The sequence below is a fragment of the Culex pipiens genome, chromosome 2 (genome assembly GCF_016801865.2).
Source record: "Culex pipiens pallens isolate TS chromosome 2, TS_CPP_V2, whole genome shotgun sequence".
Classification (NCBI taxonomy): Eukaryota; Metazoa; Arthropoda; class Insecta; order Diptera; family Culicidae; genus Culex; species Culex pipiens.
Window position 1 is genome coordinate 20,600,813 of NC_068938.1, and position 19,464 is coordinate 20,620,276.

A 19,464-nucleotide genomic window follows, 5' to 3' on the forward strand; every position below is an offset into this window, starting at 1 on the left:
TATGAGGCGCGGAATGGGGAAGTAAAACGTCGGTCCTTTTGCGTAAAAGAAGTTCTGGGTGACTCCACACACATAACCTTCGAACGCCTAGAAATGAGCAGAAATTTGCAACAGAGACCACAAAAGACCCGCGGGTCGTTAAAGGGGATTACTTTGCTTTTTTATTTTTCAATTTGTATTCATTTGTATTGAAAAACAACAATTTTCGTCATTCAAAAACTTTTTTTCGGTGCACGTAAAGTTTGATTTTTTAAAATTATTTATTTTATTTAAAAATAAAATTTACATTTTTGATTGATTTATTTATAGTATTAATAATAATCCCATCACCTAGAGATTTTAAAGTCGTAAGCTCAGTCCAGAACGTCTCCCTGGGTCCTGTCTCGGTAGAGTCGCTGTTAGGCAGTTGGACTCACAATCCAAAGGTGGATGGAAGCTTAGGTGTAAAAAGTGGTTTGGATTGTCTAACCGTTTCAAGCCACACCTAGTTTCGAATAGAAATCTCGCATTTGAGAACGGCAAGTCAATGCTGTAGAACAAACAAGTTGATTTTTTTTAATAATCCCATAACTAACCATTTCCGACAAAAAATCAAAGAATTCAGAAAATTTCCTAAATTTCATTTCAGCAATGTTCAAGATTAGACCTCTGGTTGGAGATACTGTGAAAAAGATATGAATGAATGAAAAAAAATGCAGGAAAATCGAGGTTCCTTATTTCAATATCTCAGCACCTAGTGGTCCAATTTTCGATGTTAAAATATAAAACATTTGTGAAATTTGTTACTCTCTTCGGAAAAAGGTAAAATATTTTGATTTTTGACACATTCGAAAGTTTTACAAATATTTCATTATTGAAAATAAAGAAATGACCTTTAGTTGTTGAGATATTAAAGCTAGAAAAGGGACTGGGGCCGTTTGACTTCATACCTACATAGAAAAAAAGGCTGGTTCAATTTCCCCCATTTTTATAATTTTACCTAAATAATGTGAAAAAAAAATTCTTCAGAAACAAAAATTTCCCAAGTGTACACTTAAACATATCAAATTTTTCATCTTAAAGCATCTGTAACTTACTTTAATCATAAATATCTTCATGAAACTTTGAGGAGTGATTGAAAATCATCTTTTAAGTTGATTTAACAAATTTTCTGTAATAGAACAGTTCTCTAGGATTTCAGTCATTCGATTTTTTTTTTGTATTTTTTAATCCGACTGAAACTGTTTAGGTGCCTTCGGTATGTCCAAAGAAGCCATTTTACATCATTAGTTTGTCCATATAATTTTCCATACAAATTTGGCAGCTGTCCATACAAAAATGATGTGTGAAAATTCAAAAATCTGTTTCTTTTGAAGGAATTTTTTGATCGATTTGGTGTCTTCGGCAAAGTTGTAAGTATGGATACGGACTACACTGGAAAAAAATGACGCACAGTAAAAACAAATTTGGTGATTTTTTATTTAACTTTTTATCACTAAAACTTGATTTGCAAAAAAACACTATTTTTAATTTTTTTAATTTTTTGATATGTTTTAGAGGACATAAAATGCCAACTTTTCACAAATTTCCAGGTTGTTCAAAAAATCATTGAGCGAGTTATGAATTTTTGAATCAATACTGATTTTTTCAAAAAATCGAAACATTGGTCGCAAAAATTTTTCAACTTAATTTTTCTATGTAAAATCAAATTTGCAATCAAAAAGTACTTTAGTGAAATTTTGATAAAGTGCACCGTTTTCAAGTTAACTCCATTTTTAGGTGACTTTTTTGAAAATAGTACCAGTTTTTCATTTTTTTAAATTAGTGCACATGTTTGCACACTTTCGAAAAAATATTTTTGAAAAGCTGAGAAAATTCTCTATATTTTGCTTCTTGGGACTTTTTTGATACGACCTTTAGTTGCTGAGATATTGCAATGCAAAGGTTTAAAAACAGGAAAATTGATGTTTTCTAAGTCTCACCCAAACAACCCACCATTTTTCAATTTTGATATCTCAGCAACTAATGGTCCGATTTTCAATGTTTAAACATAAAACATTTGTGAAATTTTCCGATCTTTTCGAAAACAACATTTTTAAAATTTTCAAATCAAGAGTAACATTTAAAATGAGCGTAATATTGAATGTTTGGCTCTTTTGAAATGTTAGTCTTGATTTTAAAATTTTGAAAATATTGTTTTCGAAAAGATCGGAAAATTTCACAAATGTTTCATACTTTAACATTAAAAATCGGACCATTAGTTGCTGAGATATCGAATTTGAAAAATGGTGGGTTGTTTGGGTGAGATTGAGAAAACTTCAATTTTCCTGTTTTTAAACCTTTGCATTGCAAAATTTCACTGAAGTACTTTTTGATTGCAAATTTGATTTTACATCGAAAAATGAAGTTAAAAAATTTTTGCGACCAATATTTCGATTTGTTTAAAAAATCAGTATTGATTTAAAAATTCATAACTCGCTCAATGATTTTTTGCGCAACCTGGAAATTTCTGAAAAGTTGGCATTTTATGTCCTCTAAAACAAATCAAAAAAATAAAAAAAATAAAAATAGTGTTTTTTTGCAAATCAAGTTTTAGTGATAAAAAGTTAAATAAAAAATCACCAAATTTGTTTTTACTGTGTATCATTTTTTTCCACAGTAGTCCGTATTCATACCTTTGCCGAAGACATCAAATCGATCAAAAAATTCCTTCAAAAGATACAGATTTTTGAATTTTCATACATCATTTTTGTATGGACAGCTGCCAAATTTGTATGGAAAATTATGTGGACAAACTAATGATGCAAAATGGCTTCTTTGGGCATACCGAAGGCACCAAAAAAGTTTCAGTCGGATTAAAAAATAAAAAAATTAAAATTGAAGAAAAAATACCGATTTCGTAGAGAATTACTCAATATAAAAATTTTGTGATTTTCTACATGTATGGGGTAAAATGTAAAAAAAAATTGTAAAAACATAGTGATTTTTGGGAAAATTTGTTTTTGCAAGGAAAAAAACTATTTAAAATTCGAAAAAATGGTAAGGGACCATTCATAAACCACGTGGACACTTTTTTGGTAATCTCGAACCCCCTCCCCCCCCCCTCGTGGACAATTGTCCATACAAAAAAAATCTTTTTTGTATGGAGCATGGACAATCGCCATACCCCCCCCCCCCCCCTAAAGTGTCCACGTGGTTTATGGATGGTCCCTTAACATCCTTTTTCCATACACTCAACCCCCGGTGGTTGGTCACTTTTTCGTTTGACACTTTTTTAGTTTGTACCCCGTTGGTTGGTCAAAGTCAAACTAAAAAGTGACGAAGTGTCACTTTTTACACAGCGCTCACGCACACTATCACAACAATCGTTTGGTAGTGTGTGTGAACTCCGTGTAAAAGGGGTGTCAAACAAAAAAGTGACCCCGTTCGTTTGACAACAGTTGGTGTCAAACCATCGAGGTTTGAGTGTAGTTCTCAACCATTCCTTAAATGTTGACGAAGAAACCTAATCGATCAGAAAATTCCTTGAAGAGTTACCGATTTTCGAATTTTTAGGTATCATTTTTGCATAGACAGCAGCCATATTGAGCCGTAGGGTATAGAACCAATGACACAAAAAGGCTTGTATGGTCATAAGGAAGGATCCAAAAAGTTTTAGCCAAATAACAAGAATACAAATTAATTCTAATACCGGGAGAATTGCTTACATACAAATTATTCAACTGATTTGATTTCTCAATCCCCTTGAAGCTTCTTCCGCAACCAAATTAAATTGTACCAAAACACGTCACTTGCTCACAAATCACCTGTAACGAAAAAACTTCTCCAAAAAACTCATGTTAGCAAACAATTGGAAACAAAACTTCTACCTCATTAACATACCGAAAATGGCTCTATTCACCACCATTTCTAATAGAATCGTCAACCAGCGCACACACCAAAAGTATGACAACTCTTACCAAACTTTTCATATTATTTTCTGATAATAGAAAACTCGCACGAAACAAAACTTATGTAGGCGGCAGCTACTAGAAATAGCTTTATGAGCGCAAGCAAAAGCGACAATTATCATACCATTATTTTTCGGAAACTCACATTTTTTCTTCATTTTTTGTTTTTTTTCCCTTTTTCTCCTCAAATAATCGTAATCCAAGGCAAAGTTGAACAACTTTTGGTGCTCCCCTCGCAATCTAGGTTCATTTGCATATAAAGGAAATTTTCACCTGATTCTAGTCGGGGGGGGGAGAACCTGAACTACTCCCTAGAGTGATGGGGATCCAAGAAGTTGTTGGCTTGTCGACCACCAAACCCAGGAAGGCACCGACACAGGACTCAATAAATTCATAACTTAATTCCTTTGCCGTAATGAGCCCCAAACACGACAGTTATTATCGAGCAAGTTGGGTACATTTTTAGTGATTTGGAAAAGTTTTGGATTTTGATTTGAGTTACGTTGAGCAACATAGTGTGGATATCAATGAAACTTTGATGTAGTATAACTTTGCAATTTTATGAAAATCTGCTGCTAGTTGAATTACTCCTCCGTTTGAGTTACTTTGTTCAACTACCCCAATCTAGGTGTACAACACTATCAGAACACAACTTTGCAGGTGGTGGCTCGTTGCTAATCTCGGAATTCATAAGCGTCTTAATTTATTTTACTTTATTGCCAACATGGCTGCCACTTAATAGCTCCCCCCCCGGTCGTTATGTGTACCCCCACCCTTTTCTTAAGGGGGGGTGACTAATCAACACTTAACCAGTGCGACTTGAGGCAAAAACGAGATTTATTTGGTCGACACTTAAAGTTCGGGTGAAAATGTTCTGCAGTCAAATTTGGTGCAGTTCTTAAGTGTTTTATTTTTTTTATACAGTCCAAAATTGTCTCGTGTTGAAATTGGCAATTTCAAAGGGACTCCAATTAAAAAAAGTACACCTCCAAATAAATTACGCCCTATAAAACTGCTCTCTTTATGACCGGTACGTGACTTTGTGTCTGCTGTTCGACGATTGGGTAGATAAAAAGGCCAGTAAAAATACCCCTTCAGTTAAAGTTGGAAAGGGTTTTTGCGTTAATAACCTGGGGGTTGATTCTATAGCGTCATTTAGTTTAAAAAGTTTTGTTGGTAGCATTCTTTAAAAATAAAAATGCAAACTTCCTTTTTTGATTAAAAATAATTAAAACAAGAATCATTTGAAAGTTATTGTTAATTTTATTCATTTTTATTTTTAAATTATGGTTCAACTGCACAATTAGAGCATGTTTTCTTGAATTGTTTAAATTGCTTTTTTTTTGAGCAAATAAAATAACTTCAGGAAGTTGATTTATTGATCTCTAAACAGAAGTCACTTCCAGTAGACACCTTTGCACACAGAATTCAATTAAATAAAAAGCTGTCACTTCGATTAAGAGAAGCGTTAAATTCGAGCAATTTTCACCCTTCAACCCTTGCTCAATACAACTCAACCCACGACCCGACAGTGTGTAGGCCGGAAATTCAATCCCACAGCGATAAAGGTGTCGATTTGTGTTAATTGAAAAATCTAGATCGCTTTCGGAATCGAAACTGGAAATAAAACCAATCTCTCCCCCTCGAAATAAAATAAAGCCAAACTGAAAGCAAAAGTAAGGGCAATTATTTCACACCCATGCAGTACAAACCCTCTACAAAAGCCCTATCGCACTGTTTGACTTAACACTTTACTGTATAAAAGGGAAAACCTTTCAGCAGGGTGTGGCTGTTAAAAGTAAAAATAAAAAGGATTACGAGCTAATCTTGAGCGGAATCTTACACCCGTTTGCTGTGGCGAGGTCTAATCGATCCGTTATACATCCCACTTTCCGGTGGGTTTTTTTTCTAATGGATGCGATGGAATAGTTTTTTTCAAAAGAAAAAAAACAAAATTTCACACGTAGTAAAATTTTCACTGTTCTCTCATGCGGAAAAATCGCAAAAAAGCAACAACAACATGACCCAAGAAGAACTCACCAATAACCAAAATGAACACAACATTTGAGCCAAAACTGTTCCAATCCCATGTTGTCCCATAAGTAGCCAAGTAGGGGGAGAGGGGGTAATATGCACCCCCTAAGGGAAAACTTTGATTTCTCAACCATTACAGCATTACTGTGGAAGAATTTTGTTCGATGTTCTAAAACAACTATTATTCTTCGTCATCCATGTGAAGAAAGTCTTAAAAAACCTCAAAATTGTTCGAAAATAACAAATTTCTAAAAACATTTTTGATCCATTTCAAACAACCATGCGGGGCAATATGCACCACAACAATGGGGCAAAATGCACCACAACATGGGGCAAAATGCACCGGGTAAAAGCAGTTTTCACTAGTCACCACTAGATGACACCGCTGTTTTTACAAAGGAGCTTCACAGCGGTGCATTTTGCCCCGATCACGCTTTTTGCAGAAAATTTAATTAAAAATGCATTTTTTGATGTTTTTGGACTCATCTATCTACAGGATAGTGAAGATTATGACAAAAACTATATACCGCAATACTTACAATAACAATAAATGCTTTTTATATTGTCCAAAAATCATGATGAAAGTTCAATGAAAATTAGATGCAAACACAACATCTTAAAGTTTTGCAAATAACTTAAGCTGTTTTTAAACTACGATGCTCAAATTTTTCCAGCATGGTTTAGCAATGTTAAGCTTCCAATTTCTATGAGTTTTTCCCCGGAAAATTCTTTCAAATACCGTGAAAAGCAGGGGGTGCATTTTGCCCCGGGGGTGCATATTACCCCCTCTCCCCCTAATCTTAGTGATAGTATGAGATGCGTTCAATTCTGCACCAAAAGCACCACCAACAACACCATCCACCTATAGACTCGCCCACCATTTGAATCAAACGTCGTTTTTTTAACGATAACGATTAGACAATTAGTATGTTAATTTCTTTGTTACTTTTTGACTTGTTTCAACCAATTAAAATTATAACTTCCCTTGAAAAAGGCTCAAACCCGAGCCGAAACGTCGGACAATTTCAAACATCAAATGTATTGATTCTGAAGGAAGGAAATAAATATACGATGTCTCACTTTCGTTGAAAAGAAAGTATTGAAACGAATTAAATTTTATAACTTTTTTCTAGAACAGTTTGCAAAAAAGCATAAACCATGTTACATTCAATATTAGGCCCTTTTAAAATGTTAGTCTTGGTTTAAAAAATTTGAAAATATTTTTTTCGGAAAGATTGTAAAATTTTACGAATGTTTCATATTTTAGCATTGCAAATCGGACCAATGGTTGCTAAGATATCGACATTAGAAAACGGTGGGTTGTTTGGGTGAGACTTAGAAAACATCAATTTTCCTGTTTTTAAACCTTTGCATGGCAATATCGCAGCAACTAAGGGTCGTATCAACAAAGTTCAAAATCGCAAAATATAGAACATTTTCTCAGCTTTTCAAAAATATATTGTTTTTAAAGTGGGCACTAATTTAAAAAATGAAAAACTGCGACTATTTTCAAAAAAGTCACCCAAAAATGGATTTAACTTGAAAACGATGCACTTTTTCAAAATTTCCCTACAGTACTTTTTGATGGCAAATTAGATTTTACATCAAAAAATGAAGTTGAAAAAAAAAATTGCGACTAATATTGATTCCAAAATTCATAACTCGGTCAAAGATTTTTTGCACAACCTGGAAATTTCTGAAAACTTGGCATTTGACGTCCTCTAAAACATATCAAAAAATAAATAAATAAAAATAGTGTTTTTTTGCAAATCAAGTAAATTAAAAAATCACTAATTTTTTTTTACCGTGTATTATTTTTTACAGTGCAGTCCGTATCCATACCTACAACTTTGCCGAAGACACCAAAACAATCTAAAATTAAAATAAAAACAGATTTTTGAATTTTCATACATCATTTTTGTATGGACAGCTGCCAAATTTGTATGGGAAATTATATGGACAAACTAATGATGCAAAATGGCTTCATTGGACATACCGATGGCACCAAAAAAGTTTCAGCCGGATTGAAAAATACAAAAATTAATATTGAAGAAAAAAGACCCATTTCGCAAAGAATTGCTCATTGACAAAAAACTAAAAATATTCTTGAAAAGTAAGATTTTCAAAATCACCCACCGATTGCCCTTTTTTACACCCCTCCTGAAAACACTTTCCACTTAATTTTGCGATCTGGAACAATGTGCACAATGTGCAGTATTACCTGACATGTTTACTGCATCCAGCGATGGAACAGTCATCATCAAAAGAAAATCATTGGATGTTCATCAAGAGTAAAAATCCGAAGGGAGCATGCTCTCCTCTCTCGTGCACGAAAGATCGGTAAAAAGAATCTAAAAAAAATTATCATCTTAATTATTCAGCGGAACATCTTTTTCACTACTCAGAAAAAAAGCTGAATTTTGGAATGTTGAAAATTTGGCAGGTTGAATATTACCTCTCTTTTGAGTAATATTACATAAAAAATGTGAAAAATTGAACGATAAAATCCATCATTTTCTGGGGTAAAATTCATCATTTTTTTAAGCCACAAAATTTGTCACCATTTCCTAATGAATATTACCATAATTTTTTTCTGTGTACTACACTTGCAAGTGTAACGTTACACGTCGGAAATTGACCTGTCACATTTTGTAGATGGGCAATGTGTGTGAACAAAGTGAAAAAAAAAATTATTTTAAGTGGTGCTGACAAGGAAACTCATAAAAAATCATCAGCAGATTGATTTGCTGGGGGAATTTCGGGAGCGATTTTCTTTTGCTTGATTTGCCTCCTCGCGGGTGAAAAAAGTTCACAAGCGAAATTGATTGTTTTGCAATTATTCCATCCCTGACTGCATCCAAATCAAATTTCATTCAATTTGGTCAAGGCAATGGCAAAGAAACCCGTAAAAATCTCGGTATTGCTCTGGGTGGGAAGACCGTTTTCGATTTGCAGCGACATTTCAATGTCAAAATAATGTCCCTTGTCAAATCTGGTAGATTTTTTTATTTTTTTAAACATTTGGCAAACTGTGTTGAAACATTTGCTTTTTTTTAGCATTTCGAATCCAAAAAGGCTATAATCCTGCTCTAAAAATGAACTTTGTATAAAAACGTCGTAGACCCACCTTTATGTATACATATCGACTCAGAATCGAAAACTGAACAAATGTCTGTGTGTATGTGTGTGTGTATGTGTGTGTGTATGTGTGTGTGTATGTATGTATGTGACCAACAAACTAGCTCATGATTCTCGGCACTGGCTGAACAGATTTGACCCGAACCTGTTGCATTCGACTTGGTTTAGGGTCCCATAGATCGAGTTTTATACAAATTGAAGTTTCGATAAGTAGTTCAAAAGTTATACATAAAAATGTGTTTTCACATATATCCGGATTTCACTTAAATGTATGTAAACTATGTCCGGGCCCATCATCCGACCCATCGTTGGTTAGGTTATCAAAAGACCTTTCCAACGAGCCTAGAACATTGAAGATCTGGCAACCCTGTCTCGAGATATGACCACTTAAGTGATATTGATGTACTTTTTGGAAGCCGGATCTCACTTAAATGTATGTAAACTATGTCCGGGTCCATCATCCGATCCATCGTTGGTTAGGTTATTAAAAGACCTTTCCAACGAGTCCAACACATTGACGATCTGGCAACCCTGTCTCGAGATATGGCCCCTTAAGTAATATTGATGTGCTTTTAGGAAGCCGGATCTCACTTAAATGTTTGTAAACTATGTCCGGATCCACCATCCGACACATCGTTGGTTAGGTTATCAAAAGACCTTGCCAACGAGTCCAAAACATTGACGATCTGGCAACCCTGCCTTGAGATATGGCCACTTAAGTAATATTGATGTACTTTTTGGAAGCCGGATCTCACTTAAATGTTTGTAAACTATGTCCGGATCCACCATCCGACACATCGTTGGTTAGGTTATCAAAATACCTTTCCAACGAGTCCAACACATTGACGATCTGGCAACCCTGCCTCGAGATATGGCCTCTTAAGTGATATTGATGTACTTTTTTGAAGCCGGATCTCACTTAAATGTATGTAAACTATGTCCGGATCCACCATCCGACCGATTTTTGGTTAGGTTATCAAAAGACCTTTCTAACGAGTGCAAAACATCGAAGATCGGGCAACCCTGTCTCGAGATATGGCCACTTAAGTGATATTGATGTACTTTTTTGAAGCCGGATCTCACTTAAATGTATGTAAACTATGTCCGGGTCCATCATCCGACCCAACGTTGGTTAGGTTATCAAAAGACCTTTCCAACGAGTCCAAAACATTGAAGATCAGGCAACCATGTATCGAGATATGGCCACTTAAGTGACAATTATGTACTTTTTGGATGCCGGATCTCACTTAAATGTATGTAAACTTTGTCCGGATCCATCATCCGACCCATCGTTGGTTAGGTTATCAAAAAACCTTTCCAACGAGCCCAAAACATTGACATTGACACATTGACGATCTGACAACCCTGTCTCGAGATATGGCCACTTAAGTGATATCGATGTACTTTTTGGAAGCCGGATCTAAAAAATAGATGAAACTTGTGTACAGTTGTGAGGAAGGCTCCAACCACATAGGTGGATTTAGTTAGTTTTTTTAATTGTGCTGTTTTCGTGGGGAGTTGCTGAATAAACGTAAAATAATTAAAACAACGTTTAGTGCAACATTTATGAACACATTTGCATGGTTATACCATTTTGAGCATGTTTGTATAAATTTGTAGGGATATGTGAGAATAGCATAGCATAGCATTGGTGTCTACCCGTAGCTGCTACTTCGTTATTGACCGGGACCCCCAGAAATTGCTCCGTGGACCACAGATGAAAAGTAGGAACCAATCATCACCCCTTCGCAATTTTCAAAGGTCCCTATCATGCTGATCAATACCGACGCCGGCCACGACCAGAGGTAAGACACGGGGAAGTGGATGGGAATGTTAGCCGATACTTGAGTGATGGGACCGCTAAATCAGCTGCGTCTCCGACAAAGTATCACATGAGTTTTGAGGGGTTAGTAAGATGGGTATGAGGTCAGGATTCACTGTGGTAGGTGATGCGACCATAAGCAATTTGTTTATCGGTTGAAATTTTAAAAATCTTAGGCAGCCGGCTGCGGAAAGATACCTATCTAGGGATTTAAATATAGTATTAATTCGACCGCGATTCTCCAGAAATTCTCCGTCAGCGTGACTTCCGATCAACAGTGATGTAGTAAGGGCTTCATTTATTAAAATTATTTTATATCATAAGCCTTGAAACATATTCGTCGATCTGCCTTCCGATCCTCGATGATATGGAAAGGACTTAATCCAGCAATACGACTTGCTTGTCTCAAAAAAACAAAAAATCGGATCGTTTCTATCGAAAACTATATAAAGAGAACAAAAATAAAATTCATCGGCCAACGAACGCGCGAACTAAAAATAAATTAAAAAAGCAGAAGAAGAAATCCAATCACCCCATGTACACAAATAGCGACACAAAAGAGACGTAAAATAACACGAAAAAACAGGACTGCGCGTCCTCACAAGCACCGCACTACTAATGCCATTGTTTAATTATAATGACCAATCACCCCATGCACTCGAACAGCGACACAAAAGAGACGGAAAATAACACGAAGAAGCAGGACTGCGAGTCCCTACAGGCACCACACTACTCTATTTTTAAAATTCTTAAAATTCTCGAAATTTTTAAAATTTTTAAAATTCTTAAAATTCTTAAAATTTTTAAAAAAATTTAAGAAATCTTAAATTTCTTAAAATTTTTAAAATTCTTAAAATTCTTAAAATTCTTAAAATTCTTAAAATTCTTATTATTCTTAAAATTTAAAAAAAATAAAAGTTTACGTCGTTTTTCTTGATCCTTCAGGATAAAAAAAATTCTCAACCTCAAAACGCATCACAGCATCTTTATGACAAATTTCCCTCAACCCTTCACATTGCCCCTAAAATTTGTAGGGATATGTGAGAATTAAGCGAAACTCTAACTCTAACTAAAATAAAAGCTAGTGACTTAGCCTGAAAGGATATTAATATAATTTAATTATTGGTCTGAATAATACTGATTATGAAAAAGTAAATCTAAAAAACATTACTGTCAGTTTGAAACATAATTAGTAAGCAGTATTTTTCTATCAATAGCATGTGACCAAAATATCTAAAATCTTTGGCAGTTTCGAAAAATGCGATATGATCAACCGATACCCAACACGCGATTCACGCTTAGCAAGGAACTAGTTCGGATATTAGCAATAAAAAAGACAGTGTGTAATTGATGTCGATATTGCTAGAGTGTACTTTATTTTCGCATTCATTCCATTTTCAAAACACCATTTCAAGATTTATTATCTGTTGATTTTTTTTTTGCGTGTAATTTTGCATCTGGTTTCAGTTTTCTTCACCTGCTGCTGCTGCTGCACCACAAACAGAATAAATAAATTTGAATATTTACACTTGATCTACCTTCAACATAGGTTTCATTAAAAATGTTTTTTTTTATTGTTGTTTTAATATATTACTAGTTAATCGATAGCATGTTCGCAATTTAAAAGTAATTCGTATTTACACTAGTTAATGTACAGATTGATTTATCTATGAACGGATATTGTTCTATTTGCAGTTTTCTGATTGGTTAACCGAATTCGGCTCAAATACAAGGTAAAAGCTCATAAATTAGAAACAGTTAGGGGGAGGGTGAAAAAGTCTACAACATTCAAATCTACCTGCCACTGAACAAACACAAAAAATTGCATTTACACCATTCGTAACTGTTGAACTGAACTAACTTTACGATATCACAGATATTTCATTCGATTTTTTCTCATTTCGTTTTCAAGAGTCACACATTGTAGTAGAACGCCAACGCAACTTCCTAGGTAACCGTCTTCGCGGCCACCCTCAAAGATCAATCGGAAGACCCCATCCGGGACTCGGCAGCCGCTGCCGCCGCGGCCTGCATCTCCTGCAGCTCCTCTTCCTCGCGGGTCAGCGGCACCGTCGAGTGGTTGTACAGACCCTGGGCCATCAGCTGCAGCGCGAGAGGGTTCTTGTGGCCGGAGGACTTTTTGATTTTTGCCCGTTTGTTTTGGAACCAAATTTTTATCTGCGCCTCGTTCAGACCCAGCTCGGCGCTGAGCTGCTGGCGGCGACGCTCGGTCAGGTAGCGATTTTCGGCGAACTCGTGCTGGAAAGGGGAGAGAAAAATTGAAATTTCGGTTAGAAAATTATGATTTTGCCATTTTGGTAATTTTGGTAATTTTGGTAATTTTGGTAATTTTGGTAATTTTGGTCATTTTGGTCATTTTGGTCATTTTGGTCATTTTGGTCATTTTGGTCATTTTGGTCATTTTGGTCATTTTGGTCATTTTGGTCATTTTGGTAATTTTGGTCATTTTGGTAATTTTGGTCATTTTGGTCATTTTGGTCATTTTGGTCATTTTGGTCATTTTGGTCATTTTGGTCATTTTGGTCATTTTGGTCATTTTGGTCATTTTGGTCATTTTGGTCATTTTGGTCATTTTGGTCATTTTGGTCATTTTGGTCATTTTGGTCATTTTGGTCATTTTGGTCATTTTGGTCATTTTGGTCATTTTGGTCATTTTGGTCATTTTGGTCATTTTGGTCATTTTGGTCATTTTGGTCATTTTGGTCATTTTGGTCATTTTGGTCATTTTGGTCATTTTGGTCTTTTTGGTCATTTTGGTCATTTTGGTCATTTTGGTCATTTTGGTCATTTTTAGTTTTTAGTAAAAGTGAAAGTTATAAAGAAAAAGTTTGGGAGATTCAATAAATAAAAAACCTCCTCCAACTACATTAATTGTTCAACACCCATCAAAAGGTGTCTTCTCTGCACCCATTTAACACACGACCCAATTTTCTCACCTTCAACCTGGCCAGCTGCGGTCCGCTGAACGCCGTCCGGGGTCGCTTATCGTCGGCGATGGCCGCAGCACTGGCACTGGCTGCCCCCGCAGCTGCCGTGGCCGCCGCCGCCGCACTCGCCGCAGCCTTTTCACTGGGGCTCTTCTTTGGTTTGCGCGTCCGTGGACCTAAACGTCAACAGAAGAAGAAGAAGGAGCAAACAAGACGATGGTTAAAAAGGTAAACAAAATTTAGTCATTAAATGCACCACGCTTCCGTAACACGCATCATAACGGCCCCTCTCAGACATTGAACATAACCTCAACTTTTACTCTCTTTCAACTCGCCTCCCCCCCTCTCGACTAGTCGACTGTGTAATGAGATATTCGGTAATGAGCGGTAATAATGATGATGATGATGTGGCCCCTCTCGTGGCCATGGGCCATGCTTCCAACGGAGTTGGGACCACCAACGAAGTTCGAAGATCTGGGGCCAGAAGTCGGTGGCGCCATTCAAGCGCCAACGAAATCACACTCAATTTAAATTTCTTTAAACTAGAAAAACGTCCAACAAGAAGCAGAAAGGAAGATGATGACGGAACAAATGCTAATAGGAGTGCATCCCAAGAATTGGACCCCTCGTCAAGTGGGGCCGCCGTACTCTACGTGTACCAACTGACTGAACTCTGACGGACTTTGACTGACTTGAGGTACTTTGGCGCTTGGCGCGTCGTCGTTTTTTTGTTCAATTGTTGAAGATCATGTCTTTCATCCAGTTCAAATAGAGTCCAATTTGTTTTCTCTTCCTCTCTCCGTCTGTTTAGCCTTTCTTTATGTCTTATTTGCTTTGGATCGCAATACAAAGCGCGTTAGAATAACAATAATATTAACCGAACCTTCTTAACGATTCAGCGCGGTTTGGGATCAGACTTGGAGCTGGAACTGATTGATGCCTGAGAACTATGAGCTGTATTTGTGTTTGTTTACGATTAGGTTATGGTATGCCGTATGGAACTCGGGTAGATTTTGTATCGACTCCGACTTCGACTGTGATTTCGGCTTCTGAAAACTTGGCGACTTCGACCCCACAGTCCAGCTTGTTTGTATGTTATTTTGTGATTTTAATTACAATTTAATTTTTGAGATAATCAAAAACATTTTTTTACTTAACCTAGAAAATTCCACCTAAAATTCACTGCAATCAACAATCACGTCGTGATGACTAATCGTCCAGGAATCACCCCCAGAGAAAGAGAGAACGAGAATCCCCAAAAGCACGTGGTGTTCCCCTCGTCTTTCCATCATCCCTCGTAAATATCCAAAAAAGTGAGACAAAAAAGACCAAAAAATCTCAATCCCAGAGCAAAACTTCAACCGATACACTCGAGAGGGCTGTTTCTGCGCGCACGACCTGGGTGGTCCACTTTACCCGACGACCTGTTGAGATTTATTCAAATCGAGGAGATTCCGAGGGATTCGCCGAGCGCCATCCAGGTTGGACCCACTGATTGAAATGGCCAAGTTTTGCGCGTGTTCGGACCTCTGCCTCAAGTGGCCCCTCTTGTCTCATGTGTATGAGTTCTCTCCTTCGTTTAACATCGATAATTTCATTATGTTATGGTTGGTCCGCTTTTCGAATCTGTTTGTTTTTCACTTCTTCCCTTATTGATTATTTAGTTTGATGGTCATTTCATTAGTTGGTCATGAGTTGAACCCTTTGGTTGTGGTAAAAATGTCTCAAATGCCATTTTTTAAAGCAATTCTTCGCTATCATCTGTAAAAATCTGATCACACCTCAACGCCCAAAGTATTAAATTATAACTTAGTCTACTTCTATCACAAACACAAACACAAAAACCCCATTCCCAAGATCGATGTAATCGACTTGTATGACAACTCTGTTGTACATGGCAATTTTTAGCACAGCACAATCTTACCATAGAGATCGCGCGAGCGCTGACAATCTTGATGTCTCTCGGCCTGGCAAAATGGCTCCAACAACATCAACAACTTTAGCAAAACACATCACGATCTTGCGCCAGGACGCACAACTGGATTTTCATTTCAGCAGGCCGTGCTTACTGATGCGAGAGATGCGTAGGCTTCGACGCTCTTTCAATATAATGAAACGCTTTTTTTTGTGAATGGTGTGTGCATTTTTCGTTGAGTGAATTAATGAATGAGGGGATTATAGGGGAAACTAGTTTGTAGTTTGAACAAATTTTAAATGTTTTAAAGAAGATTAAAAAAATGCGTTATATGCGTCAATTTTTTTTTATTTAAGGTATAAATTATAAAACGATAAAGCAAAAACTCATAACCCAAAGATGAGTTTCCAAATAAACTCCTTCTTTTCTCGAGCTTTTATTTAGATGTTAATAATATTATATTGCCAAAAAATCACACATTTTCAAAATGTCAAGTGCAATAAATCCACTAATTCTACTATTCTGCAAAAGTAACAGTATTGCTGTTACATTTGGATTTTGGACGCTTTTGGTTTTCATGGGTTATGGTAATAATATAATTTGATTTATCCTTGTACAGCTTATAAATGCATACTTGGCCCAAGTGCAAATTAAAACCAAGGTGCAAAAAAAAATGCGGTTGATGTTTTGTCCATTAATTGTTGCCATAAACGCAAAATTGTCCAAAGCTCAATAAAAAAAAGGATATGCATTTTTAAAATAATGAAAACTTTATGTGAATATTTTTAAAACGCTTGAACGGTTAATCCGAAGAAATTAATATTTCTAGAACAAAAAGTTTATGCTCAATTAAAATCTTTGAAAAAAAAAACTTGGGAAAATTTCAAGGTTGATAATTGATAAAATTGTAATCAAGATAAGCGTCTAACGATAACGATATTGCAATATAATAAATAATTTACAATATTGGTAAAAACGAAGCGTAATTTTGTATGAATTTTACTTTTCTAGAGTTTGTTTGGTATGCAAAAAGATTTTCACAGAATACCAACTGTATTTTTTGAAAATACAAAAAATGTATGATGCACAAAGTGAAATTTTATATATTTTTTCATTTTATTAAAGTTTTTCGAAAAATTCTAATATTGTCACAAATTACCGTATTTTTTTGAAAATACTAAAATTTTCAAAATTTGAAATATGGTTGCCAAACGAGGCGAAATCTGGTATGCTTTTTCACTTCGCTACAGTTTTTTTAAATACTAAAATTCTCACATAATACCGTATTTTGTCGAAATTAAATCAAATTTTTCGAAATATACAATAATGGTATCAAACATGCATTACATTGAAATTTGATATGCTTCATATATTTTTTTCACCGTTTGATAACCATATTACAAATTATAGAGATTTGAGTATATAAAAAAAATCGATATTTTGTGAAAATTTTATAAAAAAAAATAAAAAAGTGGAAATGCATTTCAAATTTCACTTAGTATCAAATACTGGGAATGACGCAAATTTAAGTATTTTCGAAAAACCGGTATTTTATGAAAATTTGAGTATTTTTTTAAAAGTCTTATAATGTGAGACTGCATAAAAAAGTTTGATAGTTTATAACAAAAAAATATACATTAAAAATAAAATGCATTCAAAATATCACTTCGTTTGATACCCATATTGCAAATTTTGAAAACTTTAGTATTTGAGCAATTCTCGCTGAAACCGTCCCACTAGATGCACATGTTCTCAAATCGTTACGGCAATGTTCTCATTCGATTCAGCGCACCAAAAAACCATTAAAACAACCTTCGAACTAATGAAAATGTCAGCCGTTAGCCACCTGTAAATAAAAACTTGTATTGAACTATGGATTTTTTCGAAAAAATGCCCTAATTTGGAGAAATGATATCTCCCAAAATACATTACCAAACATCAAAAAGTTATATATCGTTGGAAAGGTAATCGCGAGGGCTTTCTATCGCACTTTGAAAAACACTTCAAAAATTATTTTTTCAAGGGTAATTTTAAGGGTTTTTGAGAAACTTACTCTTAATTTTGAATTTTGACCGTGTTCGCAACCACTTATCATTACGCAGCCATTTTCATTCGAAAGATTGGACGATTTTGCATAAAATCAACTTGAGAAAAGTGGTGTAATGAAATAGTTTTCGTATAGTTATTAACGGATGAAAGAAATTGGTAAAATTTCAGTTAGAAATAACCAAAGCTCAGACTTCAGAAATTAGCCTAATTTACAGTCAAAACAAAGCAGGATTGCATTTGAGCCGAATGTACAGTCATTTGAGGCAAATCTGGACATATAGGATGAATAGGGACAGCTTTTTCAACTATACTTTCACTCATCAGATCATATTTATAAATTGTTTATGTAAAAACATACATAAACAAACAAGTTTCTAAATTTTAAGCTTTTAAGTACTCTGAAAACTATTGTCCTTGCTTAGACTGTAGTCTCGATTCGCCACATTTCACTGAAGTAATATTGTATGTACAGAATGTGTTTTGGGAAGATCTGCTTTATTTGTTTGTGCACAAAAAAGTGCAAAGTTGAAATCAATATTTTTTAATCAAGTTAAAATTGTATGGGGCTGTTAATATCATATAAACAAGCAAAAAACTCGATTTTCGTCCAAATCGGACTACGCCCTTTCATTAGACACAAGTCAATTTACGATAAATTTACCTTAATTTGAGATTAAAAACTACCCCCAATTGAAAACTGAATGAAAAATTAACTAAAATTAAAACAAAAAAAAGAGTTAAAAATCCCTTTACCCCACACACGGGGCAAAGCTACGCACTTATTTTTTAGAGTAATTGCCTGGTTCTCGACATAAAAGCAATTTGAGGTGAATTCTAGTACTACGTTTTGAAAGCAAGTGATAAGGGTACAATTTGGTATATACAACGAATCAAAAATATTTTATGGTCATCGGTGACAGAATGATTGTCACTAGGTGCGTACATTTGCCCCGCTCTTCTCTATTCTATGTAAAAAAATTGGGATTCATTTAACTTTAATTTTTAATTACTCTCAATATAAAAACCAAATTTAAAATTTTCTTTTGTACAACATAAATACATTGAAAAAAGTTTTTAATTGCAAAACTGACTACACTTATTAATTCCACGTCTAATTATCTTTCTAGTTAGTTCTGACTCGACATTGTACGGCTTGCGGTTTCAGAGATATTGCAGTTTGTCAATGAAGGTTTTTAACATTGTTTGCAGAAAAGTGAAACTTTGGGGTAGTATCAAATAAAAGGACCTAGTCCGATTTGGACGAAAATCGAGTTTTTTGCTTGTTTATATGGTATAAACAGCCCCATACAATTTTAACTTGATCAAAAAATATTGATTTCAACTTTGCACTTTTTTGTGCACAAACAAATAAAGCAGATCTTCCCAAAACCAGTGATCCCCGTGTACCGCGTTCAACCGCGTTCTCTGTTTTCTGTACTCGATCAAACACCAGCACCGCGTGTGCACGCCTACAAGCAAACCTAAACTCTGCCGTGTACAGTCTGTACGCGCACACGAACTTCGAGTTTAAAACCGAACCTTGCACCCCGGGTACAAACCCCGTGCAAGCCGACGACGCAGAAAAGAGACAAAAATAGTTCCCTCACGCTCCCTCTGCTGTAAAGCGGT

The 19,464-nt window shown here is 35.4% G+C and overlaps 1 protein-coding gene across 1 annotated transcript; it reads right to left on the bottom strand.

The window, feature by feature from the left end:
• Positions 1–12,267: 12,267 nt before the first annotated feature.
• Positions 12,268–15,877, bottom strand: LOC120427187 (homeobox protein E60-like). The gene is made up of 3 exons (XM_039592051.2): positions 15,796–15,877; positions 13,881–14,047; positions 12,268–13,182 (listed from the first exon to the last, which is right to left on the bottom strand). Exons 1-3 carry the CDS (start codon positions 15,860–15,862, stop codon positions 12,904–12,906), a joined length of 513 nt encoding a protein of 170 aa, XP_039447985.1. The 5' UTR covers positions 15,863–15,877; the 3' UTR covers positions 12,268–12,903.
• Between the last annotated feature and the right edge of the window lie 3,587 nt (positions 15,878–19,464).